Source organism: Rhinatrema bivittatum, chromosome 5, assembly GCF_901001135.1.
Source record: "Rhinatrema bivittatum chromosome 5, aRhiBiv1.1, whole genome shotgun sequence".
Classification (NCBI taxonomy): domain Eukaryota; kingdom Metazoa; phylum Chordata; class Amphibia; order Gymnophiona; family Rhinatrematidae; genus Rhinatrema; species Rhinatrema bivittatum.
In genome coordinates, this window is record NC_042619.1 from 2,922,199 (window position 1) to 2,947,919 (window position 25,721).

Below are 25,721 nucleotides of genomic sequence, written 5' to 3' on the forward strand. Positions count from 1 at the left end.
GGAGTGGACTCACATAATTTCTGATTGATGGGAGCTGGAGATTATTCAGGCCAGTTACGTGTTGGATCTCCAGCATGATAACGCCTTGTTCCACTCTGGCCAAGAAGCATGCGGTGCACGAGACTTTGTTAAAGTTGCAGCTGCTTTGAGCGGTGGTGCTGGTTCCTCTTCTCTGAGGACAGGGTCGTTACTCAATCTGCTTTATAGTACCGAAAAAGGACTGTTACTTCCAGCCGATTCCAGATCTCAAGGGAGTGAATCACAGTCTATGGGTCCTCCGTTTCTGCATTGAAACTCTCCGTTCCTTTCTCACCGCAGAGCACCAGGGAGAGTATTTGTGTTCCCTGGATCTATTTGCATATCCCTGTATGGGAGCAGGACCAGAAGTCCTTTGGAGAAAGGCATACTTACTGGATGATACATTTTTCAAAAAATTTGCTGCACCTCACACAAGAGTCTAGAGTACTTGGGTGCATTATTCAACATGAGTGTACATCAGGTCTCTCTCACAACCAAGAGGGTGCGCAAGATACTGCTTCAGGTCCAGGCATTTCTGGCGTTGTCAATTCTGACCACCTGGGACTACTTACAGGTCCTCAGTCTGATGGCTGCGACCCTGGATTTAGTTCCATGGACCAGGGACCATATGCTCCCCCTGCAAGCTTCTCTCCTATTGTGATGGTTTCTGCAGTCTCAGGATTATGGAGTACGGCTTCTTCTGAGTCAGAAGGTGCATGAGTCACCACAATGGTGGCTAGTTCTTTCCCATCTATTGCAGGGGGTAAGCCCTACCAACCCATCATGGATCTCGGTAACGACAGAAGTGAGTCTCTTGGGTTGGGGGGCTCATTGCCAGGATTAGGTGGTTCATTGCCAGAACCATTGATTTAGCTCTTTCACTTCCTGTCTCTGCTTCAGGGGAGGGCCGTTCGAGTCCTCTGAAGGAGGAATGAGAAGCCAGGGAGGCTCGGTGGAGAGGCATCTTCAGATGCTGTCTGCATCCCACATAGCTGGGCAGGAGAACATACAGGCCTGTCTTCTCAGCTGCAACCTCCTAGATCCCAGGGAATCGGAATTGAGTCAGGCAGCATTTTGCAGGATTTGCCACCACTGGCGGTGTCCGCAAGTGGATCTGATGACGACGAATCAAAACAAAGAAGTGGACCACTTTTTAGTCACTACAAGGAGTTAGGTCCAGTGGGCATCGATGCTCTTGTTCAGCCCTAGCCAGCAGGAGAGCTTCTTTATGCCTTCCCACCATGGGCACTTATAGGCATCCTCATGCGAAGGATAGAACTGGAATGGAAACAACTCACCCTAGTGGTGCCGGATTTCCCTTGCAGACCTTGGATACAGACCTGCTGTGTCTTCAAGTTCTCTTCACCTCCTAGGGAATAATAAGTGGACTGTTGGTGCAGGGTCCAGTCGTCATGGAGGATCCAACTTTGTTTTGTCTTATGGCTTACCTCTTGAGCAGAGCCTAGTCCATAAGAAGGGGTATTCTTCCTCCGTGATTGCCACCAATGTTGAGGTCAAGGAAGTGGTCTACTTCCCTGGCTTATATTCGGGTCTGGCAGCTGTTCGAACATTTTTGCAGGACTGCATCGATATCTCCTTGCAGAGCAGATGTTCCTTGCATTTTGGCCTTCCTTCAGGCAGGTCTGGATAAAGGACTGGTTTTGAGTTCCTTGAAGGTGTAGGTGGCAGCTATTGCATGCTGTCTTGCTTGTTGGGAGGAGGGGGGGGGGAGAGTATCTATTGCAGCTCGCTTCCAGATATTTCACGGTTTCTGAAGGGTGTCGAGAGGTTGCAGCCTTCTTTACAGCCTGTCATCCTTTCTTGTGACCTAAATTTAGTCCGGGTGCTGGCAGCGGCTCCCTTTGAGCCCTTGCGGCAGGTGTCCTTGAAGGATTTGTTTGTGAAGACAGATTTCTTGGTTGCTATCTGCTCTCTCGGTGATTAAGGCTTTGTCTTGTCTAGTAATTGCAGCGGATTTGGTGAGTTTCAGACCAGTGTCATCCTTTCTGCTGAAGGTCATATTAATCAGAGTGTTACTCTGCCAGCCTTTGTCCTGGAAGATGGTGGAGCTGATTTTAGATCGCCGAGGTGTTTAGATGTGCGCAGGATTGTTACCAGTGTGTTCTGTAGGTCTAACAGGGGTTTGCGTAAGGACGAAGCAGCTTCAAAGTCTTGGTCGTAGGAAGCGATTGAAGCCCTCGGATTTGTCCGGCTGATATTTGCAGGGCGGCCACTTGTCTACTCTGCATACTTTGCAAAGCATTATCATTTGGATGTACTGGCATGAGAGGGAGGGGTCCTACCGGCAGGTGGATGATGCTTTGGTACTTCCCAGGTGTCATGACCTGGAATGGTGTAGCAGAAGGAGAAATTTCCCTGTTAATTTCCGTTCTGTTAGTTCTGCTGCACCAGTCCGGGACCCTCCCGGGAAGCGAGGTGTCTAAACAGAACAGTTATTGAGTTGTATAGTCTGAATTTCCTGCGTGTCTCCCTGGGCTTTTGGTATATTCATTTATAGAAACATAGAAATGACGGCAGAAGAAGACCAAACGGCCCATCCAGTCTGCCCAGCAAGTTTTGCACTTTTTTTTTCCTCATACTTATCTGTTACTCTTGGCTCTTAGTAACCTTTTGATTTTTTTCCCTTCCACCCCCACCATTAATATAGAGAGCAGTGTTGGAACTGCCTCTAAGTGAAATATCAAGCTTAATTAGTTAGGGGTAGTAACCGCCGCAATAAGCAAGCTATACCCATGCTTATTTGTTTTACCCAGACTAAATAATTCAGACCTTGTTGGTTGTTGTCTGTATATAGATCTACTTTTCTTCATTCCCCCCTGCCGTAGAAGAAGAGAGTTTATGCTGGATATGCATTGAAAGTGAAGTATCAGGCTTATTTGGTTTGGGGTAGTAACCGCCTTAACAAGCCAGCTACTCCCCCACTTTTTTTGTGAATGCAAATCTTTTTCCACATTTCCTCTTGCCGCTGAAGCTTAGAGCAATGTTGGAGTCGCATTAACCGTGTGCATGTTTATTGAATAAGGGTATTATCTCCAGGCAGTAGCCGTCATTCCCGTGAGCCACCCACTCTTCATTCACATCCTCTAGACTTTATGGATCCACAGTGTTTTTGCCTTTAATTGCCTTTAATTTAATTTAATTGCCTTTTCTACAGGAAAGCTTCTTCTCAGTGTTCAGCTAGGTTTACCTGGAGTCTGATCTGAAGCTTTGACAGAAAGATACGGGAATCCTGCTGCTGAGCACCACCCAAAAGTAGTGGCTGCAGTGTCAGAGTTAAAAAAGAAAAAAAAAAAGAGTTGTCATGACCTGGACTGGTGTCCAGGATAAGGGAAATTTCTCCTTAACTTGCTTTCCAGAACTGTGCTGCCTTCATCAGATCACTTTCACGGGGTTTAAATTAGGAATGTAAAATATTAAACGGTTAACCCAGAAGCAGGGAATCTAATCATGAGACCCTCAGGAGGCCACACTTTTAACTGCTTTCCCTCCTCCCTCTCGCAGCAGCACAAAGTCGTCTCCTGTCCTGGCCCTCCTTAGTCTCTCTCCGCTGATGGCTCCTGGACAAGGAACAGCTCCTGTGGTAGTAGGGGTGGTTCTGCTTGCAGCAGGTTATTTACAAACCAGAATTAGAAATCCTGGAAACTTCAGCTTGGGCAGCTTCTCACTGCCTTTGGAAAGCCATCTCCAGTGCTGCTGGGCAGGTGCATTTTCTGGAGAGTCTGTGCTCTCTCAGAACCAGCACTGGAGTTCCTCACAAGATACACTGAGAGTCTGGGGCTGAAGGCAGTGCCAGTGTTTCACAGGCACAGCTGGCTCTCTGTAAAGTTCTTTTCCCTTTGCGTTTTCAGGATTTAGTGACCAATGGTGCCCTGGTCAGCATCTGCAATAAATATGGGGAGATGCCTGTGGACAAAGCCAAGTCGCACTTACGAGAAATCCTGAAAGGTACCCACTTTCTTCTACTCGTCATCCTGCCTTCCTCGCTTCTCCCTCGCTTCCTGTATTCTTGGGTACATTGACCTCAGCATTGCCTTATGTCAGGGTGTGGCAGCCCCCAGCCATCCTCTCCAGGAAGGGTGGTATACCCAGAACTTCTCTATTCCCCCTGCTGATGCAATGGGCTTTGTGTGGTGCATGCTAGCACCATCCAGTAATAATTCAGAGTTGTGCATGGGAGCCAGTTCAGAGGAAAAAATCAATGTTTATCATATTTCAGAGGTATTTCCCTCAGAATTGACAGGCCGATACAGTAAGGAGCGGTAGGAAGAGCTGCGTTAGTGCCCAGCGCACCCGCGGTTGCCGCACGCACAGTCCGGCTCACCTACCGCGCGATACTGTATGTAAATAGCTTGCAAATGCAAGCCGCGTCCAAGAAGCGTCCGTGAAGCGTTAGGCCCGCGCAACCCATTTTACTGTATAGAGCACTATACAGTATCCTGGGTACGCTGGCCTAATGCTTCACAGACGCGCTGGTACCTGTCATTTCAAATGACAGGTACCAGGAAGTGGACGGTTCTCCTACGCTCGGGATTGCCAGTCCTCTCTCCCCTCCTCCTGAAGCAAGGCGCAGGGAGGGGGGGAAGCGAGGACTGGTGAAACGACATGTAAAGTGTAAAGCAACGAAGCAACTTTTCTTGCAGCCCTCCTCCGGAGACAGACCGTGGCTCCCCTGCCTCCTGGGGGGGCAGCCGGCGGCGAAAGTGGCCCCGCCGGCGAAGATGGATGCCTGCACGGGCGAAAGTGGCCCCTGTGCGTGCAATTTGGCCGCTCAAGACGTGACGTCACATGCCGTGACGCCAAACGTCGTGACGTCACGCCTTGAGCAGCCCGCTTTCGCCCGTGCAGGCATCCATCTTCGCCGGCAGCTGCCTCCGGGAGGCAGGGGAGCCGCGGTCCGTCTCCGCTGATGTCCGTCTCCGGAGGAGGGCTGCAAGAAAAGTAAGTCGCTTCGTTGCTACTTTTTTTTTTTTTTTCGCTTTTTCGATTTTTTTCCGCTTTCGTTGCTTTGGGAGGAGGGGGGAGAGGACTGGGGCTGCCCCGGAGACCAGCACCCATGGACGCAGCCAGGGCACGTGAGCGGGGGCTGGGGGAAAGTTTGCCGCCTACCCTTACCCCTGCCTCTAACGCAGGGGTAAGGGTAGGCGGTAAGTTAGCAGGTTAAACGTGCGGCAAAACTGCAGGTTAAAAAGGCGATAGTCGGGTCGCGCGTTACTGAATGGGGGGGGGGGGAATAGCTAATCCAATCGTTTACATCTGATATACATGCTGCGGGCGGAAGGGGTTACCCGGTGATTTAAAGAGGGGATAGTGTATCGCGGGTTGGACTAACGCGGCCGAAAAGTGAGTAGAAAGCGGGTTAGAAGCAGGGTAACCGCGGCCGCGCTTTACTGTATTGACCTGTGAGTAACTAAAAGCTGCTGGGAGTTTGTCCTCCTCTTGGACATGCGAGAGGTGAGTCACATTCAGATTGACCTGTGGAGTTTGCACCACATGCAGACGTTCCCTTTGAAAATTGACCAGTTTTACCTGCTATCTGCAGGTAAAACTCCCTGCAGATATTTGCACTTGCTTTTTCTTTGGGAACCTTCTTCTTTGGCCAGTGGGAAAGTAAAGTCTTCTTTGGCCAGAGAAATGCATATAGTTTTGAAAATGCAGAACTCCATGTGGTGTTGCCTCCCCTGGCCTAACTCCACCCAGAAAATACCTCCATCAAAATGCAGGTAGAAGTAGGTAGTGGCATAGCAACCTGGGTGCAGGGTGGGTAATTCCCAGAGCCCTTATCTGGGGAAATGCCTTCCTACGCACCACTACTGTTTCTGTGTAGCCTTACTCCCCTAGATCTCGGGCAGACTGAGGCAGTGGGACGAAACCTTTGTGGAAACTCACCTCTCTGCAGCCGCGTTGCCTGGAGTCTGATCTGAAGCTTTGACAGAAAAAAAACCCCACAAAAAAAAAAAAACAACAAACCAAAAAGTAGCCAGAAGCTAGAAATAAGCTAGGAGCAGTGTACACTTAAGTAAAAAAGTTGAATAGTTCAGCTCAGTTACTCACCTTGGAAAGGTGTTGAGGTAGTGTGATTGGGTTTGAATAGGGAACAACATTTGTTAATCAAGGGAGCAGTGAGTCACTCAGGCTGACTAACTGAAGTTAGACTGTTTGTATCTCCCAACCCTCGCCCACCCACCCCTAGCTCATCCTTTAATTTATAGGCAGCTGCCACTGTCACAAAAAAAAAAAAAAATCAACAAAAACTTTATTGAGAATTTGATCAGACCCCGGTAGGCCACTACCAGACACATAGTGAATTCACTAATACATTTAAAGGACATTAATTAGACACATTACTACTCCCATAGCAACCTAAAACTTAAGTAGGAACTGATCAAAATTGAGATGAAGGCAGCAGCCCAGCAGCAAGAGGGGGGCTTCCCAGTCTTTTGCATCGAGTGTCACATGTATGATTTTTTACCCACCAGTGAGAAGTTGTACATGTGCATGCGATGCAAAGAGCTCCTGGCTCTCAGAGAACGAGTCCGATCTCTGGAGGCTAGAGTGGCAGACCTGGAGGAGCTGAGGCAGACAGAGAGGTATATAGATGAGACCTTCAGGGACATAGTAGTCAAGTCCCAACTTCAGACTGGCAGCCCTGGTGCTGCCTTAGAGGAAGAAGGTCTCATGATGGGAGAGCATCAACCAGGTGCAGCAGGAAAGGATCCTGTAGCAAGGACCTGCTCTCCAGGTGATGCATTGTCCTTTCTCACTGAGGATTTCTCCCCAAGGCCTACTGCCCAGGAGGGAAGGGTTAGGTCGGCCGACATAGTTGGTGATTCGATTATTAGGAATGTAGATAGCTGGGTGGCTGGTGGGCATGAGGATCGCCTGGTAACATGCCTACCTGGTGCGAAGGTGGCGGACCTCACGCGTCACTTAGGATTTTAGACAGTGCTGGGGAGGAGCCGGCTGTCGTGGTACATGTGGGCACCAACGACATGGGAAAATGTGGGAGGGAGGTTCTGGAAGCCAAATTTAGGCTCTTAGGTAGAAAGCTTAAATCCAGAACCTCCAGGGTAGCATTCTCTGAAATGCTCCCTGTTCCACGCGCAGGTCACCAGAAATCCCTTGTATGTCGGGGAAGACTATAGTGATAGGGGTTATCTTTCTAGCATGCCCTGATTTTTCACTTACCCAGACAATATTGGGGTAGTTGAAATCTCCCATTATTATTGCACTGCCAGTTTGGTTAGCTTCCCTAATTTCTCTTAGCATTTCATCATTTGTCTCACCATTTTGGCCAGGTGGACGGTAGTATACTCCTATCACTATACTCTTACCCAACACACAAGGGATTTCTACCCATAAAGATTCAATTGTGCATTTAGTCTCATGCAGGATGTTTATCCTGTTGGACTCTATGCCATCCCGGACATAAAGCGCCACACCTCCTCCCGAGTGCTCCTCTCTGTCATTGCGATATAATTTGTACCCCGGTATAGCACTGTCCCATTGGTTATCCTCTTTCCACCACGTCTCTGAGATGGCAATTAAGTCTATGTCATCATTCACTGCTATACACTCTAATTCTCCCATCTTACTTCTTAGACTTCTGGCATTAGCATACAAACATTTCAAAGTTTGTTTTTTGTTTGTATTTTCATTCTGCTTTTTAATTGATAGGGATAAGTTAGAATTTTTTAGCTCAGGTGAGTTTTTAGTTACAGGCACTTGGACTACTTTTCTAATTATTGGAACCTCACTGTCGGGATTCTCTAATTCTAATGCATCATTAGCATCCTTTGAAGATACCTCTCTCCGAACCATGCACTGCTGAGCCACTGTCGGCTTTCCCCTTTGTTCTAGTTTAAAAGCTGCTCTATCTCCTTTTTAAAGGTTAGCGCCAGCAGTCTGGTTCCACCCTGGTTAAGGTGGAGCCCATCCCTTCGGAACAGACTCCCCCTTCCCCAAAAGGTTCCCCAGTTCCTAACAAAACTGAATCCCTCTTCCTTGCACCATCGTCTCATCCACGCATTGAGACTCCGGAGCTCTGCCTGCCTCTGGTGACCTGGGCGTGGAACAGGGAGTATTACTGTATTGTAATGGTAATTCTGTTTGTTCATGGCTTTCTGAGGGCCAAGCCCACACCCAGCAAGCATTACAAAAAGTCTAATTCCATAGGAGCTCCAAGTGTCTTTTTTGCAGAGTTTTCTGGTTGGCACCACAGGAGTGTGCATGCAAGTATAATATGCATGTTGTAAGTGATATTTTTGCCTCAGCAGGCTGTACTTTTGAATGTTCTTTTTCATTAAAATTTGCTATAAATGCATAATTTAATTGTGTCTATAAAGGGTGGGGGGGCATGTGTGCAAGGCTGTAAGGTTTGCCTAGGGTACCTAATACACTTCCTTATCCATGGGTTCTGGGCAGGAGGGTTTGTCAGTTTTTAAAAATATAGATTTCAGGATGGAGCTGGGCTTTATTTGATAGGCTCAGGACAGGCACTGTGAATGAATTGGGGGGCAGCAGCACAGTAAGTTTTCGCATAGGGCAGCAAGAAAACCTGCACTGGCCTTGGAAAGGTAGACTGAGGAGTAACGACTTCCCATGGAGGTGCTGAAGACGAGGACAGTATCTGAATTCAAGAAAGCGTGGGAGAAGCACAGTGGCTCTCTGACTGAGTGCTAGGGATTGTAGAACTGAGTAGTTGGGATTTTTCTGCCATGACCTTTCTTTGTTTCTGTGGTGGAACAGGAGCCTTGGGGTTCTGGGGTGCAGGTAGAGGAAGAGACTGGTGGTAGGGTCAAGGGTTATGGTGTGATGGCAGAGGAGTCTGAGGGTTAAGGTGGACAAGCTGTATTTTTTCCATCTCACTTTTAATATTTTTTCTAGACCGTGCAGGGAAGTTGGGGCAGAGTCTGACTAAGATCCCATATAAGGACACCTTCTGGAAGGGAACAACCCGGACCAGACCAAGTAAGTAAGACGCAATGTATTCCTTGCCTTGTACCAGCAGCTTCTCCTCTGCTTTGCCCTAATGGCAGTGTCAGGATTTTGCATGAAATGGGTCTTTGGTAATTCTCATATTTTTTAGCCAGCATGCTCGTCAAGTTTAAACTCTTATCAGTGTAAGATTGAAGATGGTCTGTCCGTATATCCCTTTGCATCCCATTCTGTGAAATGAAATTTACGCTGTTCACCATGAGCGTCTGCTCGCTCTGAGATGGAGAAAGGCCATTGCATTCTTGCATCTGCTCCTGTCCACCTTTCTGCAGCTGCCTCGCACTCTTCCCTATCATCTGCACCACCCCTGCTTTCTTCCTAGCCAAATCATTTTGTCACTGACATCAAGCTTGCTTTTCTTTCCTGCAGCCCCTGCAATCCTAACAATATACTTTGTAGCCCTCCTAGTCACAGAGCCAGGTAACTGCTGTCAGCTTTCCAAATCTATTCACTTGATAGTCTCCCAAATGAAGAATCCATCTCCTTTGAAGTCTTTTATTAGATCCAGATTCAGATAACTTTGTTAGGAGGGGCCACACAAATAACACAACACCACCTCTCAGCTGTGTCGTTTAGAATGAGCATGTGTAGCGCACCCACACGGCTGAAGGTTTTCCTAGGGATGGGCCAGAGGCCAGATGAATCCAGAACCAGTGGGTTATGCACCTCTACCCGCAGATGGAGATGGAGTAAATTGATGTCACAGTATATATAACGCCTGCAGTGACATCAGCCTGTCAGTATTCTCCATCTCCAGCAGATGGTGAACATGATTTCCCTACTTGGGATTGCTTCAAATTTAGAGGAGAATTAATTGGAGATTTGGATTGTCCCGCTCTTCTGCGGTTATACCTAATGGTCCCTCCCCCAGTTCAGAATTCCTGAGGTGATTTCTGTGATCCCTCAGGATCACAGATTATAGCTGCCTATAACCAGCTGCCTTGGTCCGGTAGCTGGTTATAGGCAGGTGGGGACTTAGCTGATTAAACACTTGAAAGGCAGCTGAGCGTGGCGGTGACAGTATATGCCCTCTCCCCCCACAGCTGGAGACCATATCTGTACTCTGCCGGCAAGGCTGAGCTCAGGTTCATTTTGAAAAAAAAAAAAAAAGATACAGAGAAAGAGTGGAGGGGTTAGTTTAGGACTTCCTCCGGTCTCTATGCTCGGCGTCCCGTCCCGTCTGTTCCCGCTTCTGTGGGGTTTAGGGGACCTAGGCAGCCTGGTGGATAGAATGGTCTGGTTGGGCTTAGGCCCCACCATTAGGCTTCTTTTTGTGCCCCGCGTGGTAGACCTCGGTGGCATTTTGCACTTATTTTTTTCCTGCGTGGTTGCTGCCCTCTACAGGATCCTCAGTGAATGCAAAGGCGTCCTGCTGTACATCTGAACTGTGCACGTAGCCTGTGCACGCATTCTTATGCATATCAGTTGTGCGCCAAGCTTTAAAGCAGTGACAATGCGCTTAGCCTTGTGGCGCACAAACTTGAGGCTCTTAATTTTGTGCGTGTAAAATTTGTGCACATAAATTTTGTTTCTCCTAGGACAAGCAGGATGGTAGTCCTCAGATGTGGGTGACATCATCCAATGGAGTCCGGCACGGAAAAGTTTTGTCATGCGAGGTCCCCCTTCAGTCTTCTTTTCCGTGATGCAGTTGCCTCACAGTCCTTGGAGCTTCACATTGTTTTCACATTTTTTGCTCGAATTTCTTTGAGTTTTTTCTCTAATCCTCATTGGGGGGGGGGGGGGGCCCCCTTTGCGGTTGATGCCCTCCCGGTACGGTAGGTTCTTTTCAACGCTTGCTCGATCTTGCAGTCGATTCCCGACGCCACTTCCTGGTGCCCATCGGCCATCGATCGCACGCCAGGTCTTTTTCATGGCGTCGACCGGTTTTCATCGGTGTCCCCAGTGCCCTCGGACTATGTTCATCACGGACCTGCATGAGGTTTGCATCCTCTGCCTGGGGGCCTTGCACGATGTCCGTGCATGTCATCTGTGCGATCAGATGATATCCAAGGGGTGTCGTGCGTGTCTCAACAAAATAGAGAAACTTTTCGGATCTCAAAATCCTGCATTCTTGCGTCGGTTGCTTCAACTCCCAAGGATTGCGGAGAGCCTTCCCTGTCTCTGACTCTCATGGTCCCTTTGATTTCCACCCCCAAGGATCGGGGATAGGGAGATCCATCCTCAGTGGTCTCTCCCCTTGGGGTCATCGACCTCCTCGGCACCGGGGAAAGACCGTGCTGAGCATCGGAAGTTATCCCAAAAGCACCATCACCGGCATCCATCCCGACACTTTTCCGGTTCCAGAGCAGCATTGGTGGCCGCCAAGCCACCATCTAAGCAGCACCAGCCACCGGAGGCCCCATTATCCGGTGCCCCTGGTAGCCCGAGGCGTTCCCCACCGATACCAATGCTGGACACCCACTTCGGGGACCCAAGGATGAGCTGGCGACGCCTTGTCCCCCTCAGGACTTCCAGAAGGAGCTGGACCACAGGGTGCAGTCGGTGGTGCTCAAAGCGCTGCAAGGCATTGAGATACCAGCGCCACCGGCCCCCATGCTGGTGGCCGAGCTTCCACCATCGATGTTGGCACTCTTGCTGGAGCATCTTGAAGGTCTTCTTGGCGCCCTACTGATGCAGCCGGTGCCCAAGTAGCTGCCAATGCCCCGCTGGCCACAGATGTCCTCCACCAGAGCAACTCGATTCCCAGGTCCTCCGAGGAGAATGAAGCCTCCAGGACCAGGTACCCTCGCCCGCAGTTCCCCGAGCCGCTGGTGGGCCTTTCCGGCTTGCCATGGTCAATAACCCTCTTGATGCCAGGGGATCCAGCTGTGCCCCTCGGAGCCCAGGTTCAATATCATCCCTCATGGCCCTCTCCCTCGGCGTCCTAGACCAAGTGAGGAAGAGGGTCCTTATGACTCTTGGGATGATGACTCTACAGACTCATCCTCTGAGTACTCTGACGACCCGCTGTCAGAGCCTTCGCCCCCAGAGGAGCGGCGCTGGTCACTGCCTGAGGACCTGTCGTTTGTGGGGTTTGTTAGGGCTATGGCTGAGGCCATCCCCTTTCAGCTCCTTACAGAGAAGGATGTGCGCCACAAGATGCTGGAGGTGCTCCAGTTCATTGACACTCCTAAAGAGATAGTGGCAGTTCCAGTCCACAACATTTTTAAGGAACTTTTTCTCCGCATGTGGGAGCACACCAATTCTATCTCCCCAGTAAACAGGCCGATGTCACCTACTTGGTGCAGAAGGCCCTGGGGTTCAAAAGGAAGCAGCTCCCCCACCAGTCAGTACTAGTGGAGTCCGCCCTAAAGAAGACGCGGCGCTCCTGCACCAATGCCTCTACTCCTCCAGCACGTGAGCATAGGAAACTTGACGCCATAGGGAGAAAGATCTTCCAAGACTCCATGCCGGTCGCCCGCATTGCAGCTTACCAACTCTACATGACCCAATATAACCGCAATCTCTGGAAGCGAGTCCAGGATTTTGCAGAGGGCATTCCCCAGCAGCAGCAGGAAGCGCTTGACGCCATTGCCTCGCTGGGTCTGAAATCAGGGAAACACAAGGTGCGCTCCACCTATGATGTTTTTAAAACTGCAGCCCGCTTAGCCACCGTAAGCATCGGCGTCAGGTGGATGGCTTGGCTCAGGGCCTCTGACCTCCGACCGAAGATCCAGGATAGGCTCGCCGATCTCCCCTGTACAGGCCCGGGATGCGATGGCACAATTGAAGGATCATCATGATACCCTCCAGCAGCTATCCGCTAGTCCCTCAGAAGGGCCATCCTCAGTCAGGAAATCCTCCAGGCAAGGCTCTCATAAGCCCTTCTACCGGGAGCGGAAGTATTGCCCTCTGGCTGCCCAGACTCCCACACCCCGGACCAATTCTAGGGGTCACCCCCACCAACAGCAGGCCCCCAGACCTTAAACGGCCCCCCAGCAAAACCTGGCCACAGGCTTTTGACTGGCGGCGAGGGAGCAAAAGTCAACTGGCAGTTCCCTTGGCACCCGATCCACCAGTGGGTGGCAGGCTTCTCGGCTTCGCCTGGTGCTGGGAGGGGATCATGTCGGACCTCTGGGTCCTTTCCATCATCCTCCAGGGGTACCGCATACACTTCAGCCGGCTCCTGAAGACTTCTCCCCCTTGTCCATCGTGGGGTGCATCCTCCCACTTGGTCATTCTTCAACAAGAACTCTCCGCCCTTCCTACAGCAGGCGCAGTAGAACCGGTCCCTCGCACACAGTGGGGCCGCAGGTTCTACTCGAGATATTTCCTCTCATCAAAAAGGAATGGCAGCTTGTGCCCCATCCTCGACCTCAGGGCTCTGAACAAGTTTCTTGTAAGAGAAAAATTCAAGATGGTCTCCCTGGGCACGCTGATTCCCCTCCTCCAAAGAGGAGACTGGCTTTGCCTCCTTGACCTGAAGGAGGCATTCGCACACATTGTAATCATCCCCGACCACAGGAAGTACATCTGCTTCGTGGTGGGGAATGCACATTTTCAATACAGAGTGCTGCCCTTTGGGCTGGCATCAGCCCCCCCCGTGTCTTCACCAAATGCTTGATGGTGGTGGCTGCCTACCACAGGCGTCGCTCAGTCCATGTGTTCCCATACCTGAACAACTGGCTGGTCAGGAGAGACTCCCGTTCCAGAGCCTTGCAAGCTCTGGCCCTAACGGTTCAGACCCTGCAGACTGTGGAGTTCGTTATCAACTTCTTCAAGTTGCACCTCTGCCCGTCCTTCCAGCTGGACTTCATAGGTGCCAGGTTGGACATGGCACAAGCAAAAGCTTTCTTGCCCAAGGATCAGGCAGTTGCCCTCTCCTTGCTGGCCACCATCATCTGTGGCAGCGAAAGGGTGTCAGCCTGTCTCCTACTCCACCTGCTGGGCCACATGGCGGCCTCCGTCCATCTGACACCCTTAGCCCGCCTCCACATGAGGACCCCTCAGTGGGCCTTGCGGTCTCAGTGGCAGCAGGCATCCCAGGATCTGGAGACTCTGATCATGGTCTCGGACCTTCTCAAGCTAGCCATGTCCTGGTGGGAAGCCCTCCCCAATTTGGAACGCGTTCTTCCCTTCCAACCCGCACTACCCCAGATGACCCTCACCACCGATGCTTCACACTCAGGGCCCCTCTGGACTGCCGCCGAAGCATGTTGTCAGATATATTTTCTGGAGCTTCGGGCGATACCCAACTCTCTTCATTCGTGCTCCTTGTGGGACCAGACCGCCCCCTGTTTTTCCTGCAGTTGTGTTGTGCCCGTTGGCCTCTCTGGTTGAAAGGAGCAGTCTGGAGCTCTGTACTCACCCACATGTGAGGACTACCATCCTGCTTGTCCTAGGAGAAAGCGCAGTTGCTTACCTGTAACAGGTGTTCTCCTAGGGCAGCAGGATGTTAGTCCTCCGGAATCCCCCGCCTCCCCACAATGTTGGGTTTACCTTCGGTTTATTTTATTTTTTGCTCGTCAGCTTTGCTGTGCTATGTTACAAGACTGAAGGGGGACCTCGCGTGGACGTGTAGATAATAGCAGGCTGGGCATGCTCAGTCTGCTGGCAAAGGTTTTCCACGACAGTCTCCATCGGATGATGTCACCCACATGTGAGGACTAACATCCTGCTGTCTTAGGAGAACACCAGTTACAGGTAAGCAACTGCGCTTTCAGCAGAGCTTAGGCTGGACGTACATCTTCTTCAGTTGCCTGTTAAGTGTACTGATGGACTAATGGTGCCGATGACTAAGAAACCTAAGCGCCTTTTTCTCTGTGCTGCCTGTCACATTAGGGAATCTCAGCTTGGAGTTCCCTCTAACTTATGCCAGCACTGCTTAGAGGCTCAGGGAGAATTATCTTCCTCTGATTTTGCTAAGCCTGAGTCTTCCCAGCCTGATGATGGCCTGGTTAACCTTGGAACTCCCTTGACTGGTTCCTCAGCAGGGGACAGCAGCTCAGTGGGCACCGCGCAAGTGCTTCCTGATCTTGGCATGGATCCTTCTGCCTTTCCTTGGGTAGAGTTTTTTCAAGGATTGCAATCCTTCCTTCAAGCGCAGTCCTCCGCACCATCCAAGCCTGTCAGTTCAGATCTTCAGGTAGTGGCTTCCCCTTCTTCCAGTTCGGTACGAGCTGCAAGTGTACCTGAACGGCATCCGGATGGCACTGATGATGAGGCAGATCCTGACTCCTGGAGGATGGGGAGATCCCTCCAGGGCTGCAACCATATAGGATTATGTTGTGGTTCTTTCATAGAGAGGAATTACCGGCCCTGATTTCCCAGATATTGGAGATGCTGAGAGTCCCTGGGGCAGATTCCATGTCTGAGCCAAAGAGAAATCTCATATTGGTATCTTTGCGTAAAGCCTCTTGTTTTTTCCCCAGTTACGGAGGCCATTCAAGAATTGATTGATCTTGAATGGAATGTCCTGGATACAAATTGTAAAGGGGGCCGCACCCCCCTGGATCCAGTGGGGAGACAGCATCTGTGTTTTCCGAAAGTGGATGCGATGATTCATAATCCTTCCTCCATCTGGTTATATACATCTCTATCAGCTCCGTCGTCATTTAAAATCAATTGACAAAAACCTCCTCAAGGTCCCTACGATCAAAACTGCTAGACTAGAAATGATCAGGAAATGCCCTTTCTCTGTGGCTGGTCCTCTGCTCTGGAATTCTATCCAGACTACACTTAGACTCATAACTAATCGCAAAGAATTCAAGAAAAAAGTAAAAACTTACTTATGCACCATTGCTTTTGGGTCCGACAACACAGATTTATGACTTCTGTTAATTCTCCTAGTTTGTTAATTTTAGTTAGTCACATATTTAATCTCACTTTTAATTCTTTCTTTAATTTATTTCCGTTTTTTATTATATTTTAATTGTTATTTGATAGTATGAGACCTTTGTTTTATGTTTTATTAATTATGTATGTTTTTATCTGTAAACCGTCTAGCTCACTATTTTGTGTATAAACAGTATATAAAAGCTTTTAAATAAATAAATAGTGCACTTGTCTGTGCCCGTCTCTAAACGGGCGACTATCCCCATGGATGGAGGAACGACACTGAAGGATGTGCATGATTGAAGGATTGAGGCTGTCCTTAAGCAAGTATCTGCAGCAGTGGCAATGACCTTGCAGATTGCTTCTTATTGTTCCCTGGTGGCCCACTCTGGTTTGCTTCTCTCTCAGGAAGTTGATGACTCTAGCGTGAATTCCAGGGCAGTTATGGGACCCGCCACTGTATTTTTAGCAGATGCAGGTTGCGATTTGGTCCACACCTCGGCCTATTCTACTAGGGTGCAGGCAGCTTCCTGGGCGGATTGTCAGCTGGTATCTCCTGAAGAAATATGTAGGGCCGCAGTCTGGTCCTCTATGCATACCTTTACGAGGCATTACCATCCGGATGTACGGGCAAATGACAGTGCATTCTGCAAGTGGGTCTTTTGGGTTTCCACCCAGTGTAGTGTGGCTTTGGTACATCCCACTGGTCTGGACTGATCTGGGTATGTTCAGGAAAGGATAATTGGGTCTAGTTCCTGTAATACCACAGATCAGTCCAGAGGCCCGCCCCGGTAGAACTGCTGAAAGACTAACTTGCCTGTTTGAGCCAAGAAGGTGTAGGAGCAGGGCAACCCTTGTCTTGTCCCTGCCTAACCCCCCTTCTACCTTTGGTCTTACTTGGGAGCTCTTTGATAATTTAATAAAGCTTTATTTAAAAACTTTTGAGCAGAGGGAGGAGCCTTTTGCATGGGTAGCACTTGCAGACATAGAGGGAGTGTGCAGCAGTGGTGGCACAGCCTGTATTCTCCATTTTTTCCTCTGTACAGTCTCGTGGTGTACTGTAAGGGGCTTGCTTGCAGCATGAGTTTCTTCTGGCTAGTGAGCTTCTGTCTTGGGCAGCCTTGTCACAGTGGGATGGGTGAAGGAGCCAGCACGTTGCTGCTGGCACCCTGTGTACATTTTGCTCAGAGAGGGTTGGGTCTGGCGTTTTTTTGGCTCTCTTGGGTGATCAATGATTTTGAATCAGGAAGATCATTTGGCTGTCACTGCCATGGCAAACTATTTGGCAGGAATAGCACCATTTAAAATTTTTCCCACAGTGTAGTTTCCTTAGACCTGAAAATTTTCTCAGGCTGGTTCCCTAGACCCTCCGGTGCTATACTTATAGGGGAAGGGAACCCAGTGATCTCATTGGGATTTTCCCTTCACCCAAGGGCTTTTTTGCTCAGTTTTGAGCTAGCAATGTATCAAGCCTACTGTACTATACAGAAATCTGGCGGTGGTGGGGTCTTACAGGCTTTTTGGCCTTATTTGTGTCCCAATCTCCTTCCATGATGGCCAATCCAGGTCACAAGTACCTGGCAGGATCCCAAGGGGTAGAGAGATTCCAAGCTGCTTATCCCAAGAACAAGCAGTGGATTTCTGAAACTCCACCTTAATAATGGTTAATGGACTTTTCCTCCAGGAGCTTGTCCAAACTTTTTTTTACATGCAGAAATATTAAGTTTTCACCACATCCTCTGGCTTCAAATTCCAGAGCTGCTTATGCATTGAGTACAAACATATTTTCTCTTGTTAGTTTTAAATGTATCAGCTAGTAACTTCATTGTGTGTCCCCTGGTTTTTGTACTTTTCAAAAGAGTAAACAACTAATTAATGTTTACTCATTCTATGCCTCTCATTATTTTATAGACCTCTATCATATCCCCCCTCAGCTGTTTCTTCTCCAAGCTGAAGAATCCTAACCTCTTTAGCCTTTCTTCATAGGGGAATTGTTCCATCCCCCTTATCATTTTGGTGCCCTTCTCTGGTCCTTTTCTAATTCTGCTATATCTTTTTTTGAGATGTGGTGACATCAACTGCACACAGTATTCAAGGTTGCCTTGAGTGGATGTTTTGGTATCAGCTGTTACCCATTAGATGTCAGTTTCAGTAGAAAGTAACACGATTCTTACAGAGAAACAAACTGGAAACCGATCCAATATTGCAAGTAACAACCACACAAAGAAGAAGATCGGTAAACACCAAGGAATTTATTAATATTTCGTAGTAAAAAGTCCAACTCAGGCCGAGTTTCGCTCTATCGAGCTGCTTCAGGGGCTACATAGACACAAATGAAACAAATATGCAAATGTATAAACATATAAACACATATATAACCATGCATAACATAATAAACGATTAAAAAATCAAAACTTTTACAAACAGTACTGGATAAGACTAAACAATAAAGGAAAACACAGAAATGTTACCCATCAAGTTAATATTATGGTATACTATGCCTGTTCAAAAAATTTTTTATGTAATTTTTGTTATTTTTAAACCTCAGATTTTAGTATTTATTTATATTTTTATCCAAATTACATTTTTTCAAAAACTTGCTTAAACAGTTAAATATAGTCACCCTTCAATCTGCTGATTTTAGATGTTGACACACAAACTATGGTTAGTCCCTAAGTTTATTATATAGCCCACAAGCGCCACCAACAAATTTTGTAGTCCATAATAATGATTTAATTATGCTGAATCTTTCTACATATATATAAAGTCTGGAGCAGAGATCCATCAGTTTTTATGATGCACAGACTTCGAGCTTTTTCCATAGAAAGGAAACAGTAAAACTAGGGCTCACGAATGAAACTCCAGCGGGGATGACTCAGAACTAACATCAGGAAATATTTCTTCACAGAGAGGGTGGTCAATAGAGATGTGAATCGGAACCTGAATCGGTTCGGATTCCGGTTCCGATTCACATGTGGGGTTTTTTTCATCGGGCCCGATCATGATTTTGTTTATCGGCTGCACCCGAGCCGATAAACAAAAAACCCACCCGACCCTTTAAAACGAATCCCTTTGCTTCCCCCCCCCCCCCCCCCAAAAAAAACATTTTACAGGTACCTGGTGGTCCAGTGGGGCCCGCGCCATAAGATGGATGGCGCGGGCCATCCAGTGCTCCCTCCATGTGACAGGGGCCGGCCAATGGCACAGATACCCTGTGACATGGTAAGGGCAAAGGCCATCAGTGCCATTTTGATTAGTGGCAGCCGACGGCCCGGGAGCGGGAGATCGCTCCCGGGACCCCCACTGGACCACCAGGTACCTGTGAAAGGTTTTTGGGGGGGTCGGGAGGGTGGGGGAAGCAAAGGGATTAGTTTTAAAGGGTCGGGGTGGGTTTAGGGGTTATTTTTGTGTGCTGTTTTTCCCGCCCTCCCCCAAAATGATAAGAGAACCCCCCACGATCAATATCGTGGGGTTTTCCTATTATTTCGGGGGAGCCCCCGATTTCTGACGATTTTGAAAATATCGACGATATTTTCAATCGTCCGAAGCCCGATTCCCATCCCTAGTGGTCAATGCTTGGAATGCCCTTCCAGAGGAGATGGTGAAAACAAAAACAGTGAAGGAATTCAAAGGGGCATGGGCTAAACACTGTGGATCCCGAAAGACCAGAGGACGGAAATGAAGAAGAGGGTGCATGGGGGGGTAACCTGCCTGGAGCGGCAGTTACGATCCTTAACAGAAGATATGGGGATTACTATCCTCAGTGAATAGTCTTGAAGCTTTTGATGCAATTGCAACATCGCTCTTTGCTTTGACAGCGGGGGTCGGTCATGGATACAGACAACAACCAATATGGACCCTGACTTTTATAGTCTGGGGTACTGACATGCAAACATATGGGGGGAAAAAAGCACAGGTTGGCTCGTGCGGCCAATTCCCAAAGCAAAGAACGTGAAGCAGCATTGTTTGAATTATCAAGAAGGCTCCTCGTCCAGAAAAAAATGTTGTTAGCGGTAATTTATGGGTTTAACAGTTGCTTGGTTTTGATTGATTGTAAATATTACTCCTCTTATCATAGGGCTTGGCGGTAACTGCATGGAGCAGCAGATTCTACCTTTAAGAGAAATATTGAGGTCTCTTGCCTGGAACAGCAGATACTACCATAAGAAGCTTGCTGGGCAGACTGGATGGGCCATCTGGTCCCTTTCTGCCATCTTTACTATGACCAGACTTTTGTTTTCCTTCTCAATTTATGGATTTTTCAAAATAAATACAAAAAATCTTTTTACTCAGAAACATTGAGAGAAAACAAAAGCACATCTAAACAGGAAATAACTAGGAAACTAATTCTCTCATTAAATTAGTCCAAACAAATAAATGTGAGGAAGGAGCAAAGAAAACAGAGAAAATTAAGTAATCAAAATGACAGTTGTAAACCCACTCCTAATATAATAAATCAGACTAATCCCCCTCCTTGTCTTAGGTTTCTGAGGAAACATGCCCAGATCTAGTGTCCAGGAAACTCCTTAGTTCTGGAGCGAAGAAAATATAAGTAACCCTTGCAAACATTTGCAAGGATATTGTAAGAGAAAAGATGCATCAATACCCTGTACCTCTTGTCTTATAATTAGAAAAGCCTTCCTCCTTTCCTGAGTGGCCTTAGCCAAATCAGGATAATTTGTAACTAATGCACCAAGAAATAGAACATTAATATTAAAAAAATAATTTTTCATTATTAGTTAATCTCCTTCACATAAGGAGGACACAAGGTTGATCTTTCAGTAATTTCAATGTTTGATGACTCCAGGAAAGCAGATGAGTTCTCAATATTCACAGCAGGTTGAGACATACTCGACAAACCAATACGAGGTTTATAGGGGGAAAAAAACTTTTAAGGGCAGAAATTTGATCTTCAGAGCTCCTTAAGACTTCCACCATATATTTCCTTAAGATAACAGAGGAAAGTTAGATTTAAATGTCTAAGGCTGTTTTCCACATTTTCCATTCTTCTGTTCTGGAAATCTCTCTCTCGTATGATCATAGCATTCACTGCCCCAAAGTTTGAAGAGTCCCCAGAATGTTCAGATAATATGCGTTGATGATCGTGTGCTACGCAGTTTAACCTCTGGGCAATAATCCCCACCTTGTTTGAATGTTCCTTCCAATTGAGATAAGTTGGCCATGAGGTCACATAGAGCATCGAGGATTATAACAGCCAGTTTAGGTGGTATCGAGAGTTCCTGAGAAGGGAAGGATTCACCCTCTTCTGGAACTGGAGACACTGTCAGTGAATCCACTGAAATTTAAATTCATAGCAAGATCGTCTTCTCCGCCAAATTCCTTAGCGGCATTCTCCAAAAGTGAAACAAACACTGACTCTGAGGCAGAAAGAACACCGGCAGGTGCCTCTCAGATCATCATCATGCCCCAGCCTGCCACCATGCATTCATGCATTACTACAGGCGGTTCAGCAAAAGTGTCTGGTGGGCTGAGTGACACTTTCCTGGGAGAAAGCAGAGCTCCTGTCTCTGGTACACCAACAGGACTCGAAAGCCCGCAATAATGGAGCGATCAATACAAACTCCAGAATGGTTCACTGCAAGGAATGTGGAGTCATGGAAGGATACACTCACACCTTTCCTTTCCTTTTCAGAGGCATTTCAATAAGGAAACAAGGTAAAGCGAGAGAGGAGGAAAAAGCAGCAAGAGGATGTCAACTTATGCCATCATCTTGTCTTCCAACCAGACATATTTTTAAATCGCATGCCTTAGTTTGCAAAGATCTTACCTAGCTTCTCAACAGAATCTCTTGTTTTGCCCAGTGCCATAATTCTTGCCCAAGGTTGTTTCCCATTTTTCATTTAAATTGGACAAAGGAGGCGTGCCTGGGGAAGAATAGGTCTCTTCATTGTTTGACTGCTCCTTGGGTTCTCCTCAGATCTCGGGGTAATTAATCCCTTTAACAAATTTGATAAGTTGTTTGCCTTGTTCTGCGGTTCATCCAAACCATCTTTGTCCCAATAGATCAAAGAGATAACTTTAACTTACTTGCTGAAAAGTCCTCCTGTTCTAGAGTCACATTGTGCTCATTCCTTGAAGATTCTGTTATTTTCGTGGGCAACCATTTGGTTGTCTTTGCATTCCTTCACTGTGCATGACAAAACTGGATGTTCTGGGGAAGGCGAATGCAGCCTTTGGGGGCGAGTGTTCTCACCCATGCTAACTGGGGATTGGGTATTTCCCACACGTGTGGACTGGTCTAGCATGAGGATAAGGAAGGAGTCATTTAGTCTGTCTTACTTATTCCCTTTCCTTGAATCCTCTAGACCCCCCCATCCCCAGGAAGTCAGTGGCTATGGCTCACTGGTATGTTACTAGAGAGCTTCAGGGTTCTCTTACTCTTTGGAGGGGTGTCTGAGGCTTCTCTGAGTAGGTCTGTCCTTATGTTTCTTATAATCCTGGTGGAGTGTTGAGAGGGAGCTTATTTGCAGAATCTTTCCTGTACGTCATTTTTTTAAAGTTTTCCATGGAATTTTTCTATTTAGTTGCTTTGTTTCAGTATATTGGCAGGTTATCTGATGTGCTTCAGTACTACTAGCAGGGGTGAGTGTTCTGTCTCCAGCTGTTGGCAGGGTGATAGAAACCCATGCATCTGGCCTGATCTAGCAAGATGAAAGGAAAGGAAATTAACAGGTAAAACTACATTTCTCCTTTTCATATTGGATTTTTCCAGGAAACGGGACTTTGAACAAGCACGCAGGCATTGACTTTAAACAGCTAACACTGAACCATAAAATCAACGAGAACCACTCAGGAGAGGTAAGAATCTTTTATTTATTTATTTATTTTAATATTTAAGGGTTTTTTTATACTGATAACCGTTTGCACATCGTATCGGTTTACATGGAACTGTAAGATAAAAACCGTTTACATGGAACGGAGGGTAACATAAGGTAGAAACAAATGGTTAACATAGGTGTATAAATTTGGAAGGTAGTAGTAAACATTAATACTAGGTATAACTAGAGTAGTATGTTATCCCACAGGGGAATACAAATAATATTTACAAGCGAGAAAGAAAGGGGGAAGGGAGGAGAGTGGGTAGATGTAGTGCAATAGGTGAAAGTCTGTTTGAAGAGCCATGTTTTTAATTTTTTTTAAATTTCTGAGTACATGGTTCCATGCGGAGGTCAGACGGCATGGAGTTCCAGTTTGTGGGGTCTGCTATCGATAGGGCTCGATCTTTTGTGGAGGAAAGGTGCGTGAGTTCAGGGGATGGTGTGTGGAGTGATCCTTTATAGGCAGATCTGGTGGGTCTATTGGATAGGTGGAAGTGAAGTGAGTCGTTGAGCAATTGAAAATCTTGGTTGTGCGGGGTCTTACGTAGGAGGGAGAGGGTCTTGTAAAGAATTCTGCAGGATATGGGGAGCCAATGAAGGTCTCTTAGGAAAGGTGTAATGTGGTCCTTCTTACGTATATTTGTGAGGATTCTGGCTGCAGCATTCTGAAGCATTTGGAGGGTTTGATGGTAGAGGCAGGGAGGCCTAGGAGGAGGGAGTTGCAGTAGTCAATTTTTGAGAGAATTGAGGCCTGAAGGACTGTGCGAAAATCATGGTAGTGTAGGAGGGGTCTTAGTTTCTTTAAGACAATCTTAAACTGATCTGTGGGAGAGGTGAGGACATATCCACCATTGTTGATGATATTTTGATTTAAAACCATTTTCCATATTGCAAATGGAAGGCTTACAGTATTATACAAATATAAATGCAGTACAAATACAAGCTTATATAGTACATAACTAGCAAAAGGTACATTTCAAAATTAACAATATAGTATCATAAATGTTAAAAAGATAATTCCAGCAAAATTAGCCTGTTTATGCACATTAAAAATCAATCCACCTGTAATAAGAGGAATTAGTTCATTTGACTCTTACTTATATTCCCTAGATAATAAGGAATAAAAGCTGTAAAATAGCCAGAAAAAACATTTTGTATTACCCTGGAGTAGCGCCATTAAAGAATCTTCCAAAAGCTTCTTGGAACAACCAAGATTTTAAAGCATGCCTTGAAAGAGTTGGTCCTTTTGAAAACTGGACATCTTTAGGAAGCTGGTTCCATGTTTCTTTATTCGTACGTGATATATTGCCTATATAAAAAAGATCTAAGCGGTTTCCAAAAAGAAATACACAATTTCTTAGATAAATATATGTGACAGACAAAAGACACATGCTGCTAGTCCAACTTAGGTATTGGCTTTTCTGTACTTCTGACATGGATGATTATTAAATTGTCCCTCTCCCCATTACTCTTTAAAATTAAATGCTAACAGACCAGTGTCGCCGTCTGTGCTGGCCTGAAGAGTCTTGGATGAAGTGAAACATCTTCGCTTTGCGACAGCCACCATTCTCCAAGACTTATGATGACTGTAGGAACCAGGCTGGATTGGAGTACAGGATTCAGAATCAGGGACTTAGACATGGGTGAGATCTGAGGCACAGATTGGGCCAGAGACCACTTTTGGGCCAGCAAAGGTTTGGCAGAGAGGACTTCCTTATATACTGCAGTCTGTTGGGGCTACACCTACTGCTGTCCAATAAGGAGCCTCCATGGCTGATTCTCCCTATTTTTTCTTCTCTTGAACTTTATCAGGAGGTCTTTGCTGTTTCAGACTCCTTGTGGCTCTATTGTCAAATCTCCTGGCGCTAAATACCTGGCATCACAGGTTCAAATCCTCCTGCCCCTAACAGAATACCTCCCCCCTCTCGGTAGCCCCTCCTGGGGAATTTATTGTGGATTTCTGGGTGTTCTTTATAGGACTCTGCCACTAAGTCCCTTGCATGACATTGTAGACCAGTTCCCAGCTGCAATCCTGGGGGCTGTTTCCTTTCTAATCTAAGTAGTGTAGCCATCTCTGAATAAATCTTGCATCCAAAATCTGGTGGATGATAAATTTCTGGTGTCCTTTTACCATAACTGATGCTGGCAGAGGAGATCGCTTGTCAGGAAAAGGTTAGACTTGCACGGTTTCAAAAGAGCCAAATGAAAATCAGGGTAAATGTGCAGGTTATCTGGAAGCTGTAGCAGAAATGTTACTGGATTTATCTGCTCCTGAATCAGGAAAGGTCCCATGGATTTCTGTTCGTTTGTTGGATAGTTTTTTATTCTTTATATGTCTTATGGAGACCCAGACCTTGTCTCCCACAGCAAACTGAAGGGCTTCTCGACAACGGCTATTTGCAAATTTCTTCTGAGAATTCTTGGCTTATTCTACGTTATGTTGGATCTGTGTATGCAGGTTCAGTAATTCTTTCACCGATTGTGTGGCTGCCGGGACTTTTGGCTGAATTAAAACAGGAGAAAATCCCAAAATTGGCAAGGAAAGGAGAGATCCTGGTGGCTGAATGTTTTGAGTTATTGTAAGAAAATTCTGCCACTGGTGGTAACTGTACCCAGTTTGTTTGTTTGGTAGTTACAAAAACAACGGAGATACTGCTCTAGCATCTGGTTCACTCTCTCTGTCTACTCAACTGATTGTGGGTGATAGGCAGAGGATAGATAAAGCCCATTATCCAGTATCTTGATGATTTCCTTGCAGAAACAAACCACAAATTGGGAACCTTGATCCCACACGATATGTGATGGCAGGCCATGTAGATGTATCACTTCCTGGCTAACAGATCTACTGTCTCAAGGGAGGCCTGAAGTGGCTATTAGGTGGGTCATGTTTGTAAAGGAATCCATTACTACCAAGATTGTGGTTTCCCTTAGAGGGCAGTAAATCTGTGGTGATGTCCACAGAGTTTCACTCCCAGAGTTTAGACAGCACAGGCAATGTTAGGAATAGACCACGAGGGTGGTACCTTGTTTCGAGCACACACATCATATGAAGTAACATACTCCATGACCTCTTGA

General features: G+C 47.0%; 1 protein-coding gene across 5 annotated transcripts in view; it reads left to right on the top strand.

The window, feature by feature from the left end:
• Positions 1–25,721, top strand: part of ILK (integrin linked kinase) — a 261,691-nt gene that overhangs the window by 93,254 nt on the left and 142,716 nt on the right. For all 5 annotated transcript variants that reach the window (XR_003856806.1, XM_029601903.1, XM_029601904.1 and 2 more), the window contains 3 exons: positions 3,888–3,984; positions 8,923–9,006; positions 22,541–22,626. Coding sequence is in view for 4 of the 5 variants with exons in the window: in XM_029601903.1 (XP_029457763.1) it covers positions 3,888–3,984; positions 8,923–9,006; positions 22,541–22,626 (267 nt within the window). In the remaining variant the exon portion in view is untranslated. The remainder of the gene's footprint in view (positions 1–3,887; positions 3,985–8,922; positions 9,007–22,540; positions 22,627–25,721) is intronic.